The sequence below is a fragment of the Hylaeus volcanicus genome, chromosome 3 (assembly GCF_026283585.1).
Source record: "Hylaeus volcanicus isolate JK05 chromosome 3, UHH_iyHylVolc1.0_haploid, whole genome shotgun sequence".
Taxonomy (NCBI): Eukaryota; Metazoa; Arthropoda; class Insecta; order Hymenoptera; family Colletidae; genus Hylaeus; species Hylaeus volcanicus.
This window is the reverse complement of record NC_071978.1, coordinates 1,831,685-1,853,782: the sequence shown is the minus strand read 5'-3', so window position 1 is coordinate 1,853,782 and position 22,098 is coordinate 1,831,685. Positions and strand designations below refer to the sequence as shown.

General features: G+C 40.6%; 2 protein-coding genes across 2 annotated transcripts in view; one reads left to right on the top strand and one right to left on the bottom strand.

The window, feature by feature from the left end:
• Window positions 1–22,098, top strand: part of LOC128874331 (fl(2)d-associated complex component-like) — a 50,842-nt gene that overhangs the window by 10,050 nt on the left and 18,694 nt on the right. The gene's annotated exons all lie outside the window — the stretch shown is intronic.
• On the bottom strand, window positions 12,267–19,520 carry LOC128874332 (pancreatic lipase-related protein 2-like). The gene is made up of 6 exons (XM_054118982.1): window positions 19,383–19,520; window positions 15,130–15,229; window positions 14,570–14,718; window positions 13,760–13,995; window positions 13,086–13,329; window positions 12,267–12,965 (listed from the first exon to the last, which is right to left on the bottom strand). Exons 1-6 carry the CDS (start codon window positions 19,438–19,440, stop codon window positions 12,730–12,732), a joined length of 1,023 nt encoding a protein of 340 aa, XP_053974957.1. The 5' UTR covers window positions 19,441–19,520; the 3' UTR covers window positions 12,267–12,729.

Sequence of the window (22,098 nt, the reverse complement as noted above, 5' to 3'; positions counted from 1 at the left end):
GTAATACAGGTACGCGAATGTAGGCAGGTAGAAGTTGCTGGAAACTCGAGTCCTTCTTGCTAGTTCGGAAACCTTCGTACCTTGTTATTAGACGCCGTAATAGATAAGGTGCACGCCACCTCTACGTTAAGATCTCCATCGCACGGTGTACGTGAACCTTAACGTCGTTCGTCTAGCCTGGCCAAATGCCTCTGTCGTACAAGAAAACGTTTCTTTCCATCGACCAACGAAGTACTTAAGAATTTTTGCTTTTACTTTCCATTTCAAGTGTCGACGGTGGATTGCTACGAGACATGAATTTTCATAAAAACTTCGTCGTGAAAGGCCAGGCCTTTTAATTAGACGTTTCTTACGTTAAAAATGAATAGAAAATTATAAAGTGAACTTTAAGGGTGCTTATAGTAGGTATAATATATTAATCTTTATAAGAAAGTATCATTTTATCGTTTGAGACATTTCATGAAGATAAAATTTGCCCTTTACAGCATGTTGATCGCATAGTTTAGAATATGTAGAGTAATGCATAAAAATGTTATCAGAAATATGTATCGAGAATTTTTGGCATATTGGATGAATTACATATCTCTTTTACTTCGAGGAAAAAAATGGAATGTGAAAGTAGAATTGATATACCCTGTTTGACGAGCCTGAAAAATTATACTTCCACTTGTTTGCGTTTCCGGTCACGTCGGTACACGTCGAAGTGATCCCTCGAGTATTACTCAACCACGCGAGCAATATTTATTTCAGAAGGGAACGCGTTTTTCATTTCACTACCCAGAGGCGTAACTCCTAGATTGAAGTAACTATTTCCACAGCGGTTTCGAGTAATCGAATCATAACCGGGAGCGTTTAAGTTTATTCAGCGGTTGAATTTCATCCACGTAGAGGAGAGAAATTTATATTTTTCATTATATTTTCACAGCGGTATATATTTGTGTTTACTCGATGGAAATGAATACAAACGTGACCTCATTCGTTTTATTCTCTACGTTTTAGCATAAATTCGCATTTGGATTTATGTTCATCGGAGAAGTCTCACCAATCGATCGATACGAGTGTTCGGTAAAATATTCAGAGAAAAACAAGAATGGTTATTTTGCAATAAAGTGGGTTTGTTGCCGAGTTCTTGTTGTTAAAACAATATGGTGCAGTTTATTTGCAGAAATAAACTTTCGGTTCTCTAAAACGGACCGTACATCTAATGCTAAACTGAAAAATGAAAATATCATTAACCTTATTAAGATCAAAATTAACGAAAATTAAAAAATTATTTTCATTTTTATTTTCGTTTTATGTTGCTTATGGTAAATAATCGAAGAAAGGAAAGGAATAAATGAAAGGCAACGAAAACTGAAACTTTGGAAAAATTGATAGTTAAAATACCACAAGTGTGTGCGGCTCAGGACTGGTATATCAATGATAGCAAAATTTAAGTAAAGCATCTATCCAACTGCTTGAAAATCCTGTCAATGAATTCAAATATGGTTACTCCACTTCGATGAATATAAATTTATCGAAACATAGCTTTTTAGTTGCGTCCCGTCTCAAAACAATCGACATCTACGAATAGCCACCCTATTACTCTGCGCGTCAAATGCACTCGTGCAGATTTGAAAATATCACAACGTTTTCACTTGAGCGTAATCGAGTTTGTTTAAAAGGAGCAAAGCAAATTGACCTCGGCCCTGGTAATAGATAACACGTGAACGGTGCCAGTGAACTTCCTTTGCAACAATGAACCGACGCGCGCCGTGTAACCTCGACGTACGTGGGCTCGCGCCATTTTTAGCTCGCGATCGTTTTAATTTTCCTGAATGAAACGAGCTTAATTAGGAGGAGCAAAGTGGATTTAAAAATATACCGGCGTCCGCTTGGTCAATGACCTCATACCAGCACGGCATTAAGGGTTGATAATACCATTAGGTCGGCCGCATGAACCCCCATAATGCGCAGACCTTAGGAATGCCGATCGATGCAGCTTTCCGCTTCCGTGGGATTACGCGAGGTTTGTTCACTTTCCAGAACACAGGTCTCGAGGATTATCTGTATAATCGATCTGTACCGGTGTGTTTTTTTTTCTTAAGGATGTTAAACAAGCCAGACAGAAGACTTTAACCCTTTGCACTCGTTTTGCTTCGGGGCGCTGGTACGAGCACCGAGGGTCATTGTCTTTAGTAATTTTAAGATATCTCAAAAACTATTTATCGGATTCACTTGAAATTTGGCAGAGAATATTTACAAGAGATCGTACTTTAAGAAAATGCAAGGACAGATCGATTTTTTGAAAATTCTGACTGAATCTAACATCTTAAATAAATGCTATCGTATAGTATAGTAGATGCACAGAAGACAATTCGAATATTCAGCTGATTGAAATAACTATATCCCTTACAAAGAGCGAAGTTTTCGAAATGTGCTTTTTATTATAAGTTACTACAGACACATCGACTGGAAAGTGCAAACAGTTTTCCCCTTGACAATCGATCGACAGTGTGGTGTACACGTGATGTTAGGGTTTTCTTATCGCGTGAAGCTAAAATTCGACCGTAGAATGTATCGTAGACCTAATTACTCTCGGGTCTAACCCTTCAGTTTTAAGGGGAGACTCTTAAGCGTGCACTTGGACGGTGAAGTAATCTCAAAAGGTAACGACGTTGTTGCAACAGATATTCGTTTATCTTCATGCTCTGCTACTTTAGTGGAAACGATAAGGGTGGTTCAGCTACCGACGTATCATAATAGTCATCAAAATGCTATTATTCTGGGCAACTACTAACACCGCTGGGGTTCATAATGTTCTCTGTCCGTAGATGAATATACCGCATCGTATACGCGGTTCAGTCAATTTTCTCAATATTAATTAGATTTCAACCTCGTGCAAAATAACTTATACATTAAAATTACCACATTCGCGACCACTGACGCGAATTCACGTCACTCCAAATTCTATTCCTGGTTACGAAAAAATTATGAAAATATTTTTAATTACTTAATTTCTCGGTAAACCGGGAAATCATTTTTTATGGATAGGTTTTTCAGATACGAGTTTTTGTAAAACCTTTTGTAAAAACTTTGATAGATTTCACAACTGAACGTAAATAAATTTGTAAAAATCCAGAGCGATAATCTTCTTTGATCATCTCACGTTGATTAGCGATTGTACACTTTCTTCCGTAATCCCCGCGTCCAATCTATAATGAAAAACGTGCTCGCAGAGAGGAGCAACATTTGTTAGTTTTTGTGCGCTTGGAAACAATCCCCCAAGAGCTTACTACGCCCACGAGATCGGATTATTAGTTCAAAAGCGTTGCACGGTTTAAGCATCGCAACAAATATTCCTACGCTTATTGCGCAATAGAACATTTCCTTTAATAATTTCTGTTACCCAACTCTTGCAAATCCCACAGCTTCGACTGGCCAGAATCCGTAATTCCTGACGATAAAATTAACATAAAAATGCTCCTTCGGTACGCCAAGGAAGACCAGTGGTATGCGACCCGAGTGTAACACAGCAAATTAAAATCGTACAATTTTCGAACAAGTACTGATCCAAGATTTATGGTTACACCAGGTCGCTGCGTAAATATAAATATATTATATAAATTATATTCTATACCATCTGCGTTGCATTAATAAAAGGAATCCTAAAGCTCCTTTCGGAAAATTCTTTACGTCAATCCTTCGGCTTACAACACATGTAAGAATCGTATTATAATGTCAGACACATCGTGTGAAAATGAACAAGTGAGTTTATATTTGCATAGCTGACTGTGGCACGCGCAGGACATTTACGACTCTTTCATTTCTTTCATTCTTCATTTCTTCTTCAGGCGCGATAAATGTTATGTAATCTACAAATCAGAGTCATTTCTCTGGAATAATTTTCTCCGAAGTTGTCTCGACGGTTTTGTATCCGATGGATCCATTTGAGTACGTTGCGGATGGAGAAGTGTAAGGAATAATAGTCAAAGTAACGATAGCCGCGAGAAGTTTTGTACATTCGGCACGCGCTGGAAATATTCAGTGAAATCCGCGAATCAGTTCGATAAAGAGGAACGTGTCGCACAATGGAAGTTCGTTCTGGCTGGAGGGCATAATTCGGAGTTTCCGTGACGATGCGGCTTTCTCCACCGTTGCCGTTAATGGCCGCCGTGGAACTTCCCCTGGAGTATCAGCGCGTGAGTGGATCCAACGCTATTGTCTGGCCGCAGTTGCTACGATGGATGAAACCGTATCGCGTATAATTTCCTGTAATGGAACGAAACTGGTAAGAATAGTGCTCCAGCCTGGAATGGACTGGAAGTGCGAGAAGAAATGGTCGTGGCGAGAGACAGGGATTATTTCGAGGCTGAATTTCTGGAGGTAGGAGTAAATGGTGCATCGGAGACGAACGCGTTAAGGGAGAATACTGTAAAACGTTTAGGAAATGGATATATTTATATATTGGGATTTATATATTGGGATTTATATATTGTCTGGAAAGTCCTTGGCGATTTTTGGTTGGTGGTACGGGTCTAAGAAAGGTTGTGGAACAAAATGGTACCTATGTAATTCAATAAATATACCATATATTACATTCAAATGTGCCTTTGAATTTTTCTTAAAAATTGGCACGAACTTTCTGGACAACCTAATATACATAAAAAGTGCAATGGCTGAAGAATATATTTCAAAAATATCATCGAAATTAATCCTTTGACCGCAGGACGATTTCTGTTGGAAGTTCTACGGGGTGTACTACTGCCAGGGTCATGCTCGAAGTTTAAGCACCCCGCCCAAGTAGAAAACCAAGTAAAAAATATATCCTTATACAGTACGACAAGACGAAACTTTTTTATATTTACAGTGTATTTATCCGACGTTTAGTTTCAGAAATAAAAATTCGCTCCGCCTATTCCCCACTAAAAGTTTGTACTTTCAAAAGCAATCGCATTGCACTGTATAGTGGTACCACGTTAAGAGGGGAAATACGAAGTGGTTCTATTAAATATTCAGTATTGTTGGAGAGAGTAAACAAACATCAGAATTTGTTTCGGTCCGAGTGGTGGGGTTTCTACCGAGGGGTTAAATATTCACGTGATATCGGGCAACCGCTGTGACTGAAACCGCTGAAATTGCGACAGATTAAATTGCCTCTGCGTTTGAAATTGAACGTCGACCTGGTGCAAAGACTGACTGAGATTAATCTCGACGTTCGATGCCTCTTACAAAATGGCCCGGAACGGGGCCAGAGATGGAATGGAGAGGATTGAAGGTGGGAAAGCGAGAACGGTTGGAACAAAGGGCTTAATTACTCTGGGGCGAGATTCTGGACAAACTGTAGGATGCACCAAAAATAGAATGGCCATGATACTTGGGGGTATCTTCAAGCTTAATGAGGTTCCATATACAGCGAACAGTTGAAGCATAGAGCTCCACTGTGTTGCCTCGTTTCTTCCCCCGTTTCTGATTCGGATCTTCATACACGGTTCTCGATTCGATGGGAAGACGTATAATCGTTTGAACTAGTTCAGGTTGCACGCGAAACCCTAGCCAACTTCATCAACATTTATGTTTCTCCAAGGTTCGCTTAGACAGTTTCAAGAAGGAAGCCAGTAGCCTGGTTCTCGATGTATCTAACAGGTCCCCGCGGAATGATAATAAATTTCGAACAAATCCATAATTAATTGTTTCCATTGGATTGTGTAATCATGGTTTGCTGACGATATTATTTAGTTTTACAAAGGGAATCATGTGGATTGTAACTCTTGGACTTTAATAAGATTTTGTAGATCGTAAATGTTTTGAACCGCGTACTGCCGTATGCATAAACTAAGAAAGGAAATAGTCACCTTTTTAACGTAGAAATCAAAATTTTTATTCAAGACACTGTCATTTCCTTAAATTTTAATATTTTTAAATTTAGCAGTCACCAACAGCGATTTTTCGTTACATCGAATGTTAAATCGAATGACACCACATTTTTCACACTATGAGCCCGGATTCTGTTTGTTCAAATATTCCATGAAACATTAAAAATTTGAAAACAATTCGTCGTACACTTTATTTACATTGAATTCCTGAAAAAAAACCTCTCTTTTTTTTGGACCGTTACAGTGTCATGGCCCTTTAAATAATTCCGAAGCCACTGGTTGTGTATGCTTCGGACGGTAAGCGGATCAAATACTCATGGGCCTTTGTCCAGCTGTGAAGTTTCGTTAAAGTTTGAGGGTAACCTTTCGCACGGTGTCCTTATCAAACCAGCGGATAGATTTCTGATTTTAAATTAACCGAAGGGTCCAGAAGAAAGCAACCGGCGACGAGAATGGAAAAGGACCGAAACGAGGGACGCGAAAACGAGTGCCGGGACGTGACGAAGGATCGCGTCATTTGCGGAGGGCGTTAATGAGGCATTAATGCCTCGAGCGTCACTCCCGGCCACGTGGAAGCTTCTCCTTCGTCGAAATAATCACATGACGTCACGGAAGGCGTATTCGAAACGGCTTGCATACACTCCAATTCCACGCGAAGAAAGAAACTGCTCCCGTTATTGTGCCCACTGCCGTACTCGGTCGTGTCAGTTTTCTAAAACTCCGGGTAAACCGGTGAAAAGATTTAAATTGGGGTCGCTATCGAAAGGCGGCGTACCGGAATACGCGATGCAGGATATTTATAGCGCTGGTTACGAGCGAAGATGTCTAGCCTCCCGTATGGACTGAGTCGCCCAGTGCAGCATCCCCGGCGCGCAAGGAACAATTTGCGCTGCAAACATAAAACGGAGGCGTCCGGTCCCCCGCCGCCGCCTTTGTTTATTCAACGCGAGTCGACGGGTCATTGCTGCGCGCAGCATCGAATTTCATCCGCGAATGAGGACTCAAGTTTTATTAAAAGACATATTTCCGTGCCTTGCTCTGTTGGATATCTCAAACACGATGAATAAATGAACAATTTTCTTTAACATTCGTAAAACATTCTTAAAATTTCAAGAACACAAATTTTGAAAAATAAATCTGAACTAAGATTTCTACGTCTAACGTTATATATAAATAGCTCTGATATCGATCAACTCCTTTCCCTCAAAAGTCAACCCCCACCAACGATATATCTTAATCTCAAGCAACCTCTAGCCTCGTGCAATCGGCAACTGTGATTTATAACTGTGATGATTAAAACGCATCTACAAATTCAAATATGTTACATTTCTCATTGTATCTTCCTGGGAATATTACGATCGAGTTAGTGAAATTTTCCAGAAGAAACTAAATCCAAACACTACATCGCGAGAACTTGTTCTGTAACTGTCCTCACCATTTCGTAAAACTGTAGACTAGGAGCTCCATGATCATCTCCGTCACGCCACCGATGGTATCTTAAGTTATAAATGAGTTGCCGAAGCAGAAATCTAAAAATGCCTCACTTACACCTATCGTCTACTAAAGGTGATACACTTTACCTTCCGTTTGTCGATAAGTGTCGCTGTGCTATCCCGACTTACTTTTGCTTAAGGTTTTCTAAATATTTGTACCAAATCGCATTAAAACAATGTAAAAGTTGCAAAAGTTATTACCGTTTGTATCACGGACCGTCCAGTTAGGTTAATCGAACAGGAGGATTCTGTCTCCAAAACTGTTAAAAGATAGAAAACTATTCCCTAAACATCACAGGAAACGATATCGTGACGATTCTATGGAACCTATTACCCACCGCAAAATGTTCAGCAATAAAACGTCTTTGTTTCCATGTGGGTTGCCGCAAGTTACGATTCCGTCCCCGATCGTTTTCAGAAATGCCTCGTTCGGCGATTGAAATCGCCAGGCAAAACCTCGGGCACCTAGCGTGCGACACGTCAGGAAAGCGATGCAAGCAGGGATATAAGGGGAGGAGAACCCTTCGTCGCGACCTTCTCCAAGGGCGACCGCGCACACGCACAAAATAATGTATCGAGGGTGAAACGACGCCTAGGGTCGCCTGATTCTGACGTGTCCATAATCTCAGCCGTAGGAACAAAGGAAAATCGATAACGAGAGTTATCAACAGGAAGCGGGAGTCGGACATTTCGTGTTTCGTTTCCTACACCCGCAGAGGACAATGCACCCCCAGCCGTTGCGGGATGGGAATTCACGATTCTCGGTTGGAATTCAAATTCCGGACGGCCAGACGTTATTCCGTTCTGTCGATTTTACCGCTACCAGTGACCGCGACGACAAAGCCAATAACGATATTATGTCTCATTCGGTTCAATTTACCGAGGGATTTCCTTCTGTAATTCATACTTTCCTCGTGATCCTCTTTCAGGCATGACACACATTGGTCGGACTTTCCACGCAGCTGGCTAAAGTACCAACGTCGCTACTTCTAACTTATTTCTATCTGAAACGAATAACTCCACCCCTTGCACTGGAATTACGTGCCACGCTCGTCGAGAGTTTTACGGTTGAGAATTGGAAATGCCGTGTTGTACACGTTGATAGACAACTATAATCAAAAAAGTGTAACAAAAACTAAAGAATTTGTTTCGTAGTTTTGACTGGACGTGGCAAAAATATCAAGCTGCTTGTATACTTGGATATCAATCGCATGGAGAAATGGTCAGACCACGTTCTATTGGACTCCAGTCTGGTCTGACCACGAACGGGCTGCAGCACCTTGTTAACGTACCGCTTCGATCTTGAACGCTGACTTCGGCCGGCCCCCTTGCTGCTGTTTCAAATCTGCCCCGATTTGCCAACGAAAGCGTGATTAAAGAAATCTGATTTTTTGGGGACCTGCTAATGAAGCATTTGCGCGTCCGGATCCGCTAATGGCATTGATGCGGGGTTATTCGTTCACCATCTAGACAGGCCTAAACTTGGGGGTGGGTTTTCCAAAAAAACAACGATTGTTTCGATTGTTTGAACACACGAGAACAGTGTTTGGCTCGATGCTCTGTACCTTGGGACATGCGCGGCACGCGACTTTTACCAAAGAAAATATATATTTTTTAACCTAGAAAAAAGGACTACTACCTTAAGTAAAATATACACAGTGTCACCGTAAGCACTAATAGTAACTTAATAAGTACATATATAGTACGAAAACAACAGCAGATAAAACGATTTAAATTTATATATTCTAAAAGCAGAGGAGATGTGCTACGAAATCACATTTTCCTCGGTAGAAACGCGAACCTTTGTTACACTCTCAAAAGACGTCAAACTTCGTAAACACTCTAGTCAGCTGTCGATCTACTCACACGTGCTTTTAAGCGGAATCTCCGTCATCGCTGACACAATGGACCACTTAAGCATCTCCAAATTTAGATAACATCTTTCAGTGTCGTTAAGCCCTTTACTTAAAAACTGTTTACTGGTGAATTATCTAGCAGATCTTAACGTTCAACTTCCAAATGGTCGTACCTTTTATTTTATAACCATAAATCATCTTAGAATTGTCCAAAAAATATAGACCCAGAAGTGTTTTACGAGATTTCAAAACTAAATGTGGTAACGGCTACCCAATTATTGACATAATGGTTAGAAAGTAATCAATCGAATAAACGAGATGGTACCAAACCATAAGATACAGGATTCGCTATTTTTCCACATTAAATTACCATTAAACTTAGATCCTAGAGCACCCAGTTCTTCAGGGAATTTCCAAAATGTACCACAGCACGATGAAACGTGAACTGCATGCATAGAAGCCACTGAAGGCTTTAGCTGCAAGTGTAATCAACGGTAAATTGAGTTTCAAACGAATATATACCGGCTTTCTGGTCGCCTGAAAACTTTTGTCATTCCAAAGTCTATACCTGTGTATGGACTACTCGCTAAACCGTAATTTAAAATTTCAAGTGAATTTTTTTAATCAGAAGCACTTGCAAGACTCGCTGTACCGTGGATCTCTAAAGCGAAGTACACTCGATTCAATCATCAGCAAAGCGATTCCTAGCGGAATACTAATGTTTCCCCGTTGCGTCAATGAGACAGCCTTACAAAAAGTCAACGTTCCACTAATATCCCGAATGCTTCGTGCTCATCCGAGCGAGCTACTCCGAGATATTAACCCTCAGCGTCAGCAGAAGCTTAATTGAAGCACCATTAGCGTTTGCGAGGGAGTAATCGGCTGTGGTGACTGTTTTTCACGCGGAAGATCCGCGTAGGTTTTCCGGACGCGACACAGCTGGCCACGACACTCGTGGGATTTCCATGGCAGTAAGGAGACATGTGGTGAAACGTGGCGAGGTGTGGACTGCACGCTCAGGCCTCTACAGTCTTTCGAGACTAGGGTCATCTATAACCCTGGCCATAGGTCGTCGATCGTTATCGACCTGTCAGTGTTGAATATTTTAGCGAAAGTGCCGGGTTCGCTGACCGAGAGGCCCGAAGCTCTCGCTGAGATATTGCAGCGTGCTCGACGCCTGCGGCAAGAAACCATTGTTCTTTGATCCTCGACAACAAGGATTTGGTTTTCCCTCTTCGTGAGTTATTTAAGGAGGCCTTCTCATCGAAACTGTGAAAAAAGTGATACTTACGACTTTCTCCCAGAAAAGTACAAGTACCGTATACACCGCTTAGACTTCTCGGTAAAAATCGTAAAATCACCTTTATTCGTTCATTTTAGTACCCTTAAGCAATAAAAAATATGTTACAGAAAATTTGGTGTGGTTCGTACAGGTTTGCTCTTTATTGTAAGCTTCGACGTGCTTAAGCACTACTTAGTAAGTAGACGTAGGGCTTACAAAGGCTGACTATGACATCCGACCCAACACAAGTTGATATTTGTTCGACGGAACACTCCCTGTGATCGAAGATGGAGCAACCGTGGTTGGTCGGAGAGACCGAAGGAGAAGTTGAACTAACTGTTCCCACATGAACTACCCTATTGATTTCTGAAATTGTATTTCATTCCACGCGGAAATGTTTCCGAGGACGTACCGATGCCAAAGATACCGTAGATTCATCCAAGTGCGATCGCTGTTAACTTTCGAGATACTTCTGGAATCCAGTTGTACTGTTTTCAATTTGAGAGACACTTGTCACGTTTAGCTAAATCATCGACTGGTCTCGCGATATTTCAATAACCGTTTTTAGGCTACGTTGCACATTCTAGACGCTCGTGAAGCGAACGTCTACTTCTATTGCTATCGACTTCTCGAGGGTCCTTTGAGCACTCGAGCTTCGGATTCTTTCCAAGGCATCCGACACGTGCCGAGTTTGTGTATTCTCCTGTAAATATTTCGCGTCAACATTTACATTCTAGATACAGAGTAGCGGATAGTCGTCTGGTGCACTAGTTTTTGAGGTTGATAAGATTGAATGGAGATCGAGACTGACGGGGTACAACGCAGTTCTCTGTCGTTTACATTGCTCGACATTTTCGGGTGAAAGGGCCGTATCTACTCGCAGCGGAACGAACCGGCGAGCGTGAGAAAGGCTGACGAAGAAAAAAAGGGGAAACCATTGTCTCCCGCGGATGCCCGTCCGAGCGTTATGGATTGGAAACCACCCACGACGCTGGCAAAGGGAGACAAAGGGAGCGAGGGAAAAGGTAGCCAGAGCTTCATAGAAATGTCTTTGTTGTCACGACGAATTGGAAAGAACTCTGGCGCCAGTGGAAGCGCGGATATCTGTAAATGTTTTGTGGAAAATTTCTGATTCGCACGGGACAAATGCTTGACGTATGTTTCCTCTGTGCGGAGCAACTCGACGGACAGCGTTTCCCAACTGCTTCCTGCGGACAATTTTTTATTCTGTTCGAATCGCTGTCATTCTTCATTCCTTTGACGTTCCTTGATGCAACCGCGATGATCATCTTCTCCGAAGGGGCGTTTTTGAGAATCAATAGTACGTACCGATGGAAGTAGTCATTGCTCAAGTATCCCTAAAATTGGATCTGTGCGCATTGGCCAGGTACGAACGGAGAAGTGCTGAATTCACAGACTTTTAGTTCTTCAGTCATCCAACGAAATCACTGCAAAATAAAAGCATCAGAAGGTATTGGAAATCCGCCAGCTTTTTTCCAACATTTTTATTCATCACCGTGCCCCTGTTTCCAGCGCGCCTCGATGCCAGACTGGGGCTTATAAACTGTTTAACGCAATTACCCTCGACTCGCGGGGTCTTTTCAAGCGACCGTTATCGATCGCCTAAAACCGAGAATAGGGAAGTACTTGTCCTTGGAATTTCCATATTTCGAGGGCAGCCAAGGTGCATCGAAAGCGGCACGAGAACCACGCATAGTTCAACTTTGTCTCGGCGCATCCTGGTCAGCTTGTTATGCCTCTAATCGCAAAGGGAAGAAACTTTGTCCGACGATAAATGGAGACTTTTATTGTCGACTATTTACATAGATTTGTCACATCGCTAGGCAGAAAACTTATATACGCGGTATCTTGCTCAAGTGGCCCGACGAAAGTTAGCGAACTTCTAAATCCTTGAACCATAAATTCCACCGTGACGCATTTTACCATACCGTGGTAACAATTATTCCTGACTTGACGAGAAACTTGTGCGCGTCGTAAACGCGAGACTTGAGAACAAATATCGTCCGACTCGAAGACAAATTGTACGAGATAATAAAGAGTCTAAAAATCTACCGCTGTGAAATGATTAGAGCGGAAAAAGAAACGTTGAAATTAATCAAGTCCTCCCGTTTTACGGTAGCGATACAATGTCTTCTAGACATGATTTAAAGGAATCAAACAAGTTGATCGGTAGTAACATCGGTACTACTCGTTTGGTTCATCCAAACTCGAACCGATGCCTGTCATTTCCCTATGTATCCGGTCATGTTCCTGGCGTAAGGTGGGTTTCCGTTTGTCCTCAAATAGAACTTCCCTCTAACTGTCGACGGCACAGCGTATCCCATTAAAACCTCAGGGGTCCATATGCAATTTGCTCGAATATCTGGACGCCACCTAGGACAACGGCTGGCAGGAAACCCGGAAGGATTCGTCACGGATTCCGCGTACAGCATCCAAGCTCGATTGTGTCCGCAAACAACTGAACATCGAATAAACAATTTAGCGACGAATCGAGACTTTTAGTTTAGCAGCTAAGTAGAGATTAGCGGCAATTTAACTTTAGCTGTTCAATTAACTCGTAAGACGTTGAAAATCTTACTGTACTGATTGATGATACGCGAAACGCTTCGGCGGATCACGTTTCCCAGAGTGCAACCGGGTTGAATCGGTTTGCCACCGTTTGGATAAAAGTCCACGTGACCCAGAGGATTCGGAAAACCGAAGTTTCCGCCATCGGTATGAATCACGTCTACGAACGTCGCATCAGCCGCTGTCAAATGTCCCTCTCTGCCGGTGTTCTTGTAGAGAGGATAAGCTGGGTCCAATCCAGTGATCCGACCGACCTGGAAGCAAATTTTTCTGTTAACGGCGGAACCTCTAGTGTTTAGAGTCGTTCGAGAAATGTATTATACGTATGTTTCAATCGTAGGCAGTGGATACTTTTCACGAAGAACATTCTTTACCTCTAGAAGTGGACTTACCTAAAGATAATAAAAACAGTGGAAGGATGGAATGAAAGAATGCAAATGCAAACGTAGGACCAGAGAACATGACAGCAAACGTAGAAATATATCACACTTGAAATATTCGAATAAATTTCAAATGTATCGGTTGATAACGCCCACGTTATTGGCATTTATGTATATCGATTCGAATTTTCTTTTTATTTAAAGAGTGTGATGATCTTAAATGTAGAAAGGAATATGTATAAAAAATTACAAAAGCCTTTGTTTGTTAATAAGCATGAATTTGACTTTTAAGTTTGAAATTTACTTTTCGTGGGGCTAACGCCTTTCCCATGAACCCAGCGATTTCGGCGCCGAGGCTGAATCCAATTACATGGAGCTTTGAGAAAGGTACTGCACCTTGAGCGTCCAACCATTTCACAAAACGAGCGACTTGAGGTCCAACGATTTTCGTGTTTCGAACAGCTGTCACGTACCAAGGCAAGCCTGCCAACTTTGCCCAATCCACTAGTATCACGTTGTGTTGTCCTCGCTTGAGGTACACTGAAAGAAATCGCTCAGATTGGAGAAACTTCACGTTCGCGCGTCTTCTGTTTTCATAGGAGGGGGGGATTCTTGTGTGAGATGTAAACACCTGCTGAGAATTACTGATACGTACCGAGCAGACAATTTACTTTCTATTGCAGTTGACTTCGAGTGACCTCGAATGATCTTCACAATGGATCATTGTATTTCTCTTGAAACTATTATAATTTGTCTTGCAGGCTGCACTCTAGAGGCATACCTTTACATTTTTACGTAAAAAGGATTTCTTCAGACATAGAAATATGGGAACATGTGGCTCATCAAGAACTAATAAACTTTCGTCTACAACAGTTTTTAATCGCACTATCGGAAATATCTAAAAAATGGTAGCATTACTTAACGGGTAGACCCTGTATATACGGGGTTGAATCGATAACCTTTTCATTTTTGAAGTAGGTTCAAAATGAATAAGAACAGAACATTAAGAGAATCACAGGATTTATTGATAAGTTGAAGCAGTTATGATAAATTACGCGATTGTAACAGACCGTATAGACCGCACTATGTAGTAATCGTGAGAAAGTGAAAGTACCGTCTCGAGTTGTAGTGGAGCTACCTCCGGATGCACTGTCGCTGTATCCATGGATGAAGATCACGGTTGGATATCGGTTGTCGAAATTACTGTTCCGCAAGGAGTAGGGATTCGAGATGTCCAGCCTGGTCGGGTAAGTTGGATTCCGTCTGACATAAGCACAAGGAGAAAATAATCAAAATTGTTATTAGACCTCGGATGTTTGCTACAAAACTGAAACATTTACCAAAACTGACTGTAGGATTTTATTTTTAAATAAAATATAAACGATATGGAATGTATACACACATATAAATAAACGTACCAAATTTTAAAAGTTTATGCCAATTACTTTGCCTGTAAAAATATCATGACAGTTCCCCTAAAACTACATACTAAAAATAAAAGAGCATCCTCTTAAGTTGCACGATTAATTTATACCGCATTGGAATTGTTTTCCATCGTCGAACATACAGATAATCTGTTCGGAGTTTAGTGAGCCAATGCAAACCAATTTGTGCTTTCTATCGCTTACTTTCCCGCGACAAAGGTTAGACCGATCGATACGCGAACCAACGTACCTGGTGTACAACAGATAATCGATGTCGCGGTCCAAGTTGATGGGACAGCAGTACGAACAGGTACCGGATGGAAGCAGCGAAACGTGGAGCGGAACCTCACCTGGCGATAGAAAGGAAACGTTATCTCGAATGTTCGTCGAAGTTCGCGCATGGCGGCTCACAACCTCGACCAATTGTCGCGGTCGTCGTCATTGAACCTGAGAACGGACACGTGATATCGCGTGCGTTGCCGATCGACGCTCGTCATACGCGTCGTCTCTATCAAAGGTCTCCTTTCATACTACGAACCACCGTTGTCACAATTTCCAATGATGCAGCAAACTCCCGCGTTACACAAGTTTCTAAAACGCGAATTTCTACATCACGTGAAAAACACGTGTGTCTCGGTGACTTTTGTATTCTGTGGTATTTTGTATTTTGTATTCTGTGGCCAATAAAAGTGTCCATAAAAATGAAGTTCGATCAGTTGTGAAAACACGTTTTACTAATGAATTAAGGCGAGCACTCCCTATGGAACGCCAAATGTTAGTCAATTTTCATGATATTTTTTTGGAGGGTAAGGAATGTACATATGTTTTCAGAGTCATAGGTACTTTTTAATGCATAATTCTAGTTTACAAAACGATTTTTATTGTTTAAGAAGGATGGAAAAGTAATGGAGATATAACCAGTCGCCTTGAAGCTGTCTGGTAGGGAAGCCGAATGCGGTGACCAATCTAGCACCTCGTAGGATTATCTGAAACAGTTTACGCCAAAAAACTTTTTCATGTAGCGTTCGAATACTTCCGATGTCCGTCGTAAATATCATACTTCAATAAGTATTTAACTGTTCACCATGACTTTGCTAAGAAGCATATTTTATTTTTAAAAAACAAAATTCTAAAGCTCCTTTTGGAAAGCCTTTTATATTCGTCGACTATTGTTTTGAGAACGGATTCATTTACCCAAAAAAGTAACAATGAATTTGAAAGCAAGGACGACGGAACACTATCAGGGCTAACCCATTCTGCTTCACAGAATTCTACGTTAACCATGTTCCATTTTCGAATAATAGTAAATTTAAATAGAACGTAATTTTTTGTGTAAAAGTAGGTCGAAATGATAACATAAATTTTCTTTTATTCGGTGCGTCATCTTGAAAAATAAAACCTTTAAAAATCATTCAATTACTTCTAAACATGATTAATTCCTTCATATGAAACTACTTAACTATTGTGACCATATCTAGGTATTATATTACGTGTATACAATGTACGACGAGATGGATTCAGATAAAATAAGATGTTTACATTCTGAGAATTTTATTTTATTATCGTAGATCAATGGTTCTTATCTCTTTTAATTACACGCTGTAGTCTGACGAAGAAACACGAGGTAGAGTTCTTAATTACATATAATAGTAGTATCCGTTTGAAAACTTCGAAAGAATAACATTTCGATTATTTCATTTTGTTTGTTAGTCGATTATAACTGTTTACACCGCATCGACAGAATTGCTTGTATTGTTCTGTGACGAATTAAATGTTGATACGTATATTTAACAAATAAACTTTGATTTCACCATTTACGCATTGCAATTGTTCTTTTAATCTACAAATTCTACGAATAATTTTAAGACCGCCAATGCTTGATACAGAAGCCAGTTCATTTTTTTTTCGCAAGGAATTGCTATAGATACATTCAAATTGAATGAGTTATGCAGATGACCTATCGCAAGCACCTCACTCTGTATAAACATGTCCACTAAAACGTTTGATATCTTCAATTTTATATTACCTTCTCGAGTCGTTTTGGCATGCTTTCAAGAAGTTTCATAATGGTATTTCTGTTTATCTCAGACGAAACTTTCAACCCTTCGCTTGCACGATTTCTCCAAGTGTAATAAAACGTGTTGAAATATCCATTCGATGTGCTCGAAGATCATGGAAAAATAATTTTTAAAATCCATCCCATCCTTTTTTATTTTTTTAAATCTAAATGGAGGCAATATTTATTTGTTTAATCTAATGTTTCATACATTTAAAGTATGAACAAATACGAACGCGCCGTATAGTAAATGTTATTTTTCTCCTAAATTGGAAATTATAGAAATGTTCCAGATATACACTCGGTGTAAGAAGTATTCGTACAGCAACCCATTTAAAATAAATGGTTGCACCGGACAAACAGGGTTGTGCAATTTTTAATTTATTTTACACTTTTGAGGTTGCGAAAAAAATCACAATCATAAATGGGTTCGTGAATGAAAAAAGTTTAAGAAGCCCTGCCCTAAACGAATCTCGCAAGTCTGTAGTCAACAGTTGTGGGAATACGAATAGTGTGAATACAGTGTGACTCACTGTATACCTTGATGTTAACCCAGACCTATAGCGACCTAACCCACGCTAACTTGCGGTTACCTAGTTAAACCTGCAGCGGTACTTGGATGGAACATATCTGGTGTTCAATTCGAAACTAGCCTAAATCTGATCCAGACATTCTCCTAACCGTCGTCTAACATATCTGGTTTTCAATTCGAAATTAACCTACATCTGGTCCAGACACTCGTGTAATCATCGTCTAGCATAACTGACGTTCAATTCGAAAGTAACCTAATGTTTAATTCAGACACTAACCTAACCATAGTCTATTTGACTGCTGGTGCTGGAGCTTCAAGTGGTAGTTCTTCCGTTTGCCAATACATGGCGAGATGTTTTGTCGGGATTTGCAACGTTCGCCATTTTTGTTGCCTCACTACAGACCGTTAGAATGTTAGAGAAAGCACCTGATCGAAGAAAACGGCGAGTTTAAGTCGCATAGAACGAGTTAATCAACCGCGAGCGTTGGTGTGTAGCGTGTCCGTAAGTCGAGGTGCGAAAAGGCAAGCGGAACGGAATCGCTTCGAGCACCCCAGACTTTTGCGCTATCGATCACCGAGTGCTCTTAACCTAATGTAACTGTGGCTCGATAGCCGTGATTTAGAAGCGACGAGAAATCATTCTCCGTAACCGATGCAACGATCACACGACCACATGCCGCGAAACCATTCTACAGTTGACCTAATAAATGATTCAAAATGGTTAACAAATCTTAAGGCGACCAGTGGTCTGTAACAATATTTAAGGTAAAGAGATTACCAGAGGCAATTTTTTATTGCAACAAATTACTTGTCATCGCCAAATATCCAATTAGTTTTAATCACTGTTAGTTTTATAAAGATTCGCGTACTATGTAATTTTTTAAAAATTCGTCAAAAAAATGTAGCGAAACTGTCTATCTATACGTCAAGAAAAAGAAAAGATATATTTTACTATTATTGAAATCATAACATCACTAAAGAAGCAAAATTTGTAACTCATCGTCTGAACGTAAGAAGTTGATCACCCACTGTAGATTAATGTTCTTGAGAATTGACCTAAATAGCAGAGCAACTCTGCAACTGAAGTTCATGCGTTGACCTTAATCGCGAGAATTTATCGACACAAACAGGATCGCTTAACGATTATGATGAAAGAAACTCAGGTTTGGTTACATCTACACTTAATAGAGCTCACGCAATGCACGCACTAGTTACTATATCGTTCATTAATGCTAATAAGTTCTTGTTACATCCTGTGCATCTTAGTCCCCTTCACCCAGATATATTTTGTAGTACACGAGAGAAAGTATCACGATCCTCTTACACGACCAAGCGATGCGTAACGATTCTTGTTGTTTATAAATACATCAAGCAAATTCGATGCATATGCTAGTTTGTATAGAACATCGTTTCATAAGATTTAAATAACCTCCTAATATAATTGGCCGTATCGATAGAATTTACATAAATTCCGCGCAGGAAGGAACTGGAGTTTACACGAGCACTAAATGCTTTTCTCGAAAGGGACCTTTCAGAATATTTCAATGAAAAGCAGGCCAGTTAAAAGCAATCCGCAATTCAAGCGCTGCTATTATTCACTTACTTCGTTCCGAGCACATAGTCACATACACGTCACGAGAACAACTCTTTTAATTAAGGAAAAAACATTTCCTCCGCGTGTTTCTGGCACCCGGCGTTCCTCGTTTCAACAGTTTCTTTATCACTGGTAATTTCACTCTAATTACAGTCTCGGACTATCCTGGCAATAATTACCCGCAAAAATTCCCGTACCTTCATTAGCTGTAATTACTGAAAAGACGGACGAAAATAATCTTGTACCACTTGCCGCGAGTTTTCACCGTACGAAGTATATGCTGATCACAGTTCAACAGTAATAAACTTGGTTTTTCATTACCTCTTTTGATCACGAGTACGCGGCACAGTACGGAAACTAGGAATTGCGGCACCACCATGTCTCCGGAACTGAACTAAAACTGAAAGATCAACCGATGGAGGCAGGATTCCAGTCAACGACAGAAGCGGGAGTAAACTGGTGGAAATTGAAAGCAGTGATCAGCAATGTTCTGGCACCGAGGATCTCGAGCATGACGCAAGGCGTTGCCAGACTCCCTTTCTGGGAACTTCGAGGTTTTCTATAGTAAAAGATAAATTACTGGCTCTCAATTGTATCTTGATGGAAAGTTACATAAAGCAGAAGTAAAACTTTGGTGTCAGGAACGAAGGGAACGGATGTTTCTTAAACGAAGCCTAATATTAGGCGACATGAACTTTTCGCAAAGATTCTGTTTTGAAGGTAAATAAACAGAAGTGCGATTATTCATGGAGACTAGAATCAAACCTGTTTTTGTACGGTAGATAGGGACCGCATAAAAGAAACGCACAAAAAAAATATTTGGAAACTTGACAAAAAGCTATGCGATCGGGTGATACATTAAGGGTCAATGAATTCGTCTTGAAAAGCACTATCGCACGATCCCCAAGCAAACATGTAGTTCCATTTGAAACACGAAACTTCGCCATCGTATCTTTTAAATTAATAATATAAACAAAATTTCGTTTACACCACAATATAGAGCCCATTGTATCTTGCAATTTACATGTAAACAATGTTTTCGTGTCATCAATGGTTATTGAAATATGCATCTGTCACACTTTACCGTGGACACCCTGTATAACAAATACTGCTTTTATATCGTATCGAAGAAAATTTTTTTTTCAAAATCACAAAAAAGCCATATCTAGGTATCATTAAATTTTTGAATAAAGTAGGGAGATATCAATATACGTCGTATATCTCTGTCTACGATAGAATTTCTATCTGATTAAAAATATTATACGTTAAACGCAAGAAAATTGGATAGGTTCTGAAGTAACACTGGAAATCCCTGCAACAACGATCCCATTTTTTGTCGGGATTGCACATTTTATCGGAAGCTGCTCCAATTAGTACAAAGTTCAAACCGGAATTTAAATCTTCCAGGTACTTCAAATTAATCGAATGGCTACCTAGCCTAAACCTAACCTTAGGTGACATCAATTTTTCACGGTTATTCTGTGTCGATGTGCAAACAGAGGAAGCCGGGACTTTTTTCGTGGATCCCCAAGTGCAAACTACGACAATTACTGAGCAAATTGGATGCAGCAGATCGAGGAACTAATGGAATGCTCGATGGCCTTCTCGGCTTCGACAGAAACGAGTACAAATTCATTTGCGACTGACGGGTGTATCGAATGGAAATTGCACAATTTCCACTCTGCAATTCCATTAACCTCCTGAGTGCAAAATTTTGAGGAGTTTACGGGACTCTGATTTTACATCGTGTATAAACCAAGATTTAGTTGACGTCCGAGTTCCGTCTAAATTGTTCTTGACAAACGACCCTATCATTCAGAAATCTTTTTCATACATTCTGAAGTTTGTTTAATACCGGATAATAACAAACCTTTGAGAACGCTTATTGTAAAGTATGGTTGCGTGCGAAATGACCGATTTCGTAGAGAAGCTTTAAACATCTGTATTCTTATTACAAATTAATTTTATCCATCAAAATGAACACGTTTGTACCAATCGAACCAATCGGATGGGCAAGTTACATGTTCCGATCCGCATCAAGAGCGATCCAAAGTGTTACGCTTTGCAGTCTAATATACACCGAATACGACACGATCCGGGTGCTCGTATTTTGGGATTCGGCTGGGCGTTCATCGGCAAACAATAAACACGAAAGTCCAGAACGAATGTCGCGCAGGTTTTCATTTGCCGTCGGATGATCCTGGCATAGGACCGTCCAGTTGTTCGGCGCGTACGTATATCTGGGTCAGGGTGCTTTCCAGATATTAGGGGGATGATGCGCAAAATATCCCCACCACGGTGTCCAGCATCGGTACAGCAACTTTTCACTCCGACGCACCGACCGTGGACCGTCTCGAATCACAGCCAACCGATGTACTACTTAACCTGCGAACACCACCGATCGTCCCGCCTTGCCGCGCCATTGTTTCCGCGACGAAACTCGATGCCAAGAACATGACAAAATCATTTTATACCGCTCTGCCGTTCGATGTCCTTCGACGGTCCTCCTTCGCAATTTCGTCCAAACTTTGCAAGTTTGCGAAGCGCTCGGCCATAAGGATATCATATTTTTCTTTAACTACGTTCACTCGAGTGTGAGGGCCAAAGTGCCCTTCGAGTTTCGCCGTCTAACGTAAATGTCCCAATCTCTGCTCATATCCTCATTTCTAATCTCTTTGTTTCATTTTGATTGTTACGAACGTTACGTTTGGACAATAGTTGTAAATCTTACCTAGAATATTTTCTATAAAAATATGTATGGTAACATAAAACATAAAATATTGTGTACGTATTAATGAAACGAAAGAAATTTTTTAGACAACTTAATAGTTCTTCTTTGACGCGCTTCTAAAATTGTACCTGGATTATAAGATTATTATACAGGGTGTCCCAAAACTCGGGGAGGAGCCGGAAATGGGGGGTAGCTGAGACGATTCTGAACAACAATTTCCTTTGCAAAAATGTCGGATGGGGCTTCGTTAAGGAGATATTAAGCGAAAACCCCGACCAATCAGAGCGCGCGTAGACCGTTGGAGCG

Coding starts and splice junctions, on each gene's coding strand:
- LOC128874332 (XM_054118982.1), bottom strand. CDS start 19,440: ATGGTGGTGCCGCAATTCCTAGTTTCCGTACTGTGCCGCGTACTCGTG. Junction 15,230..19,382: donor CGTACTCGTGATCAAAAGAG/GTAATGAAAAAC, acceptor TTCTATCGCCAG/GTGAGGTTCCGCTCCACGTT. Junction 14,719..15,129: donor GATTATCTGTTGTACACCAG/GTACGTTGGTTC, acceptor TGCTTATGTCAG/ACGGAATCCAACTTACCCGA.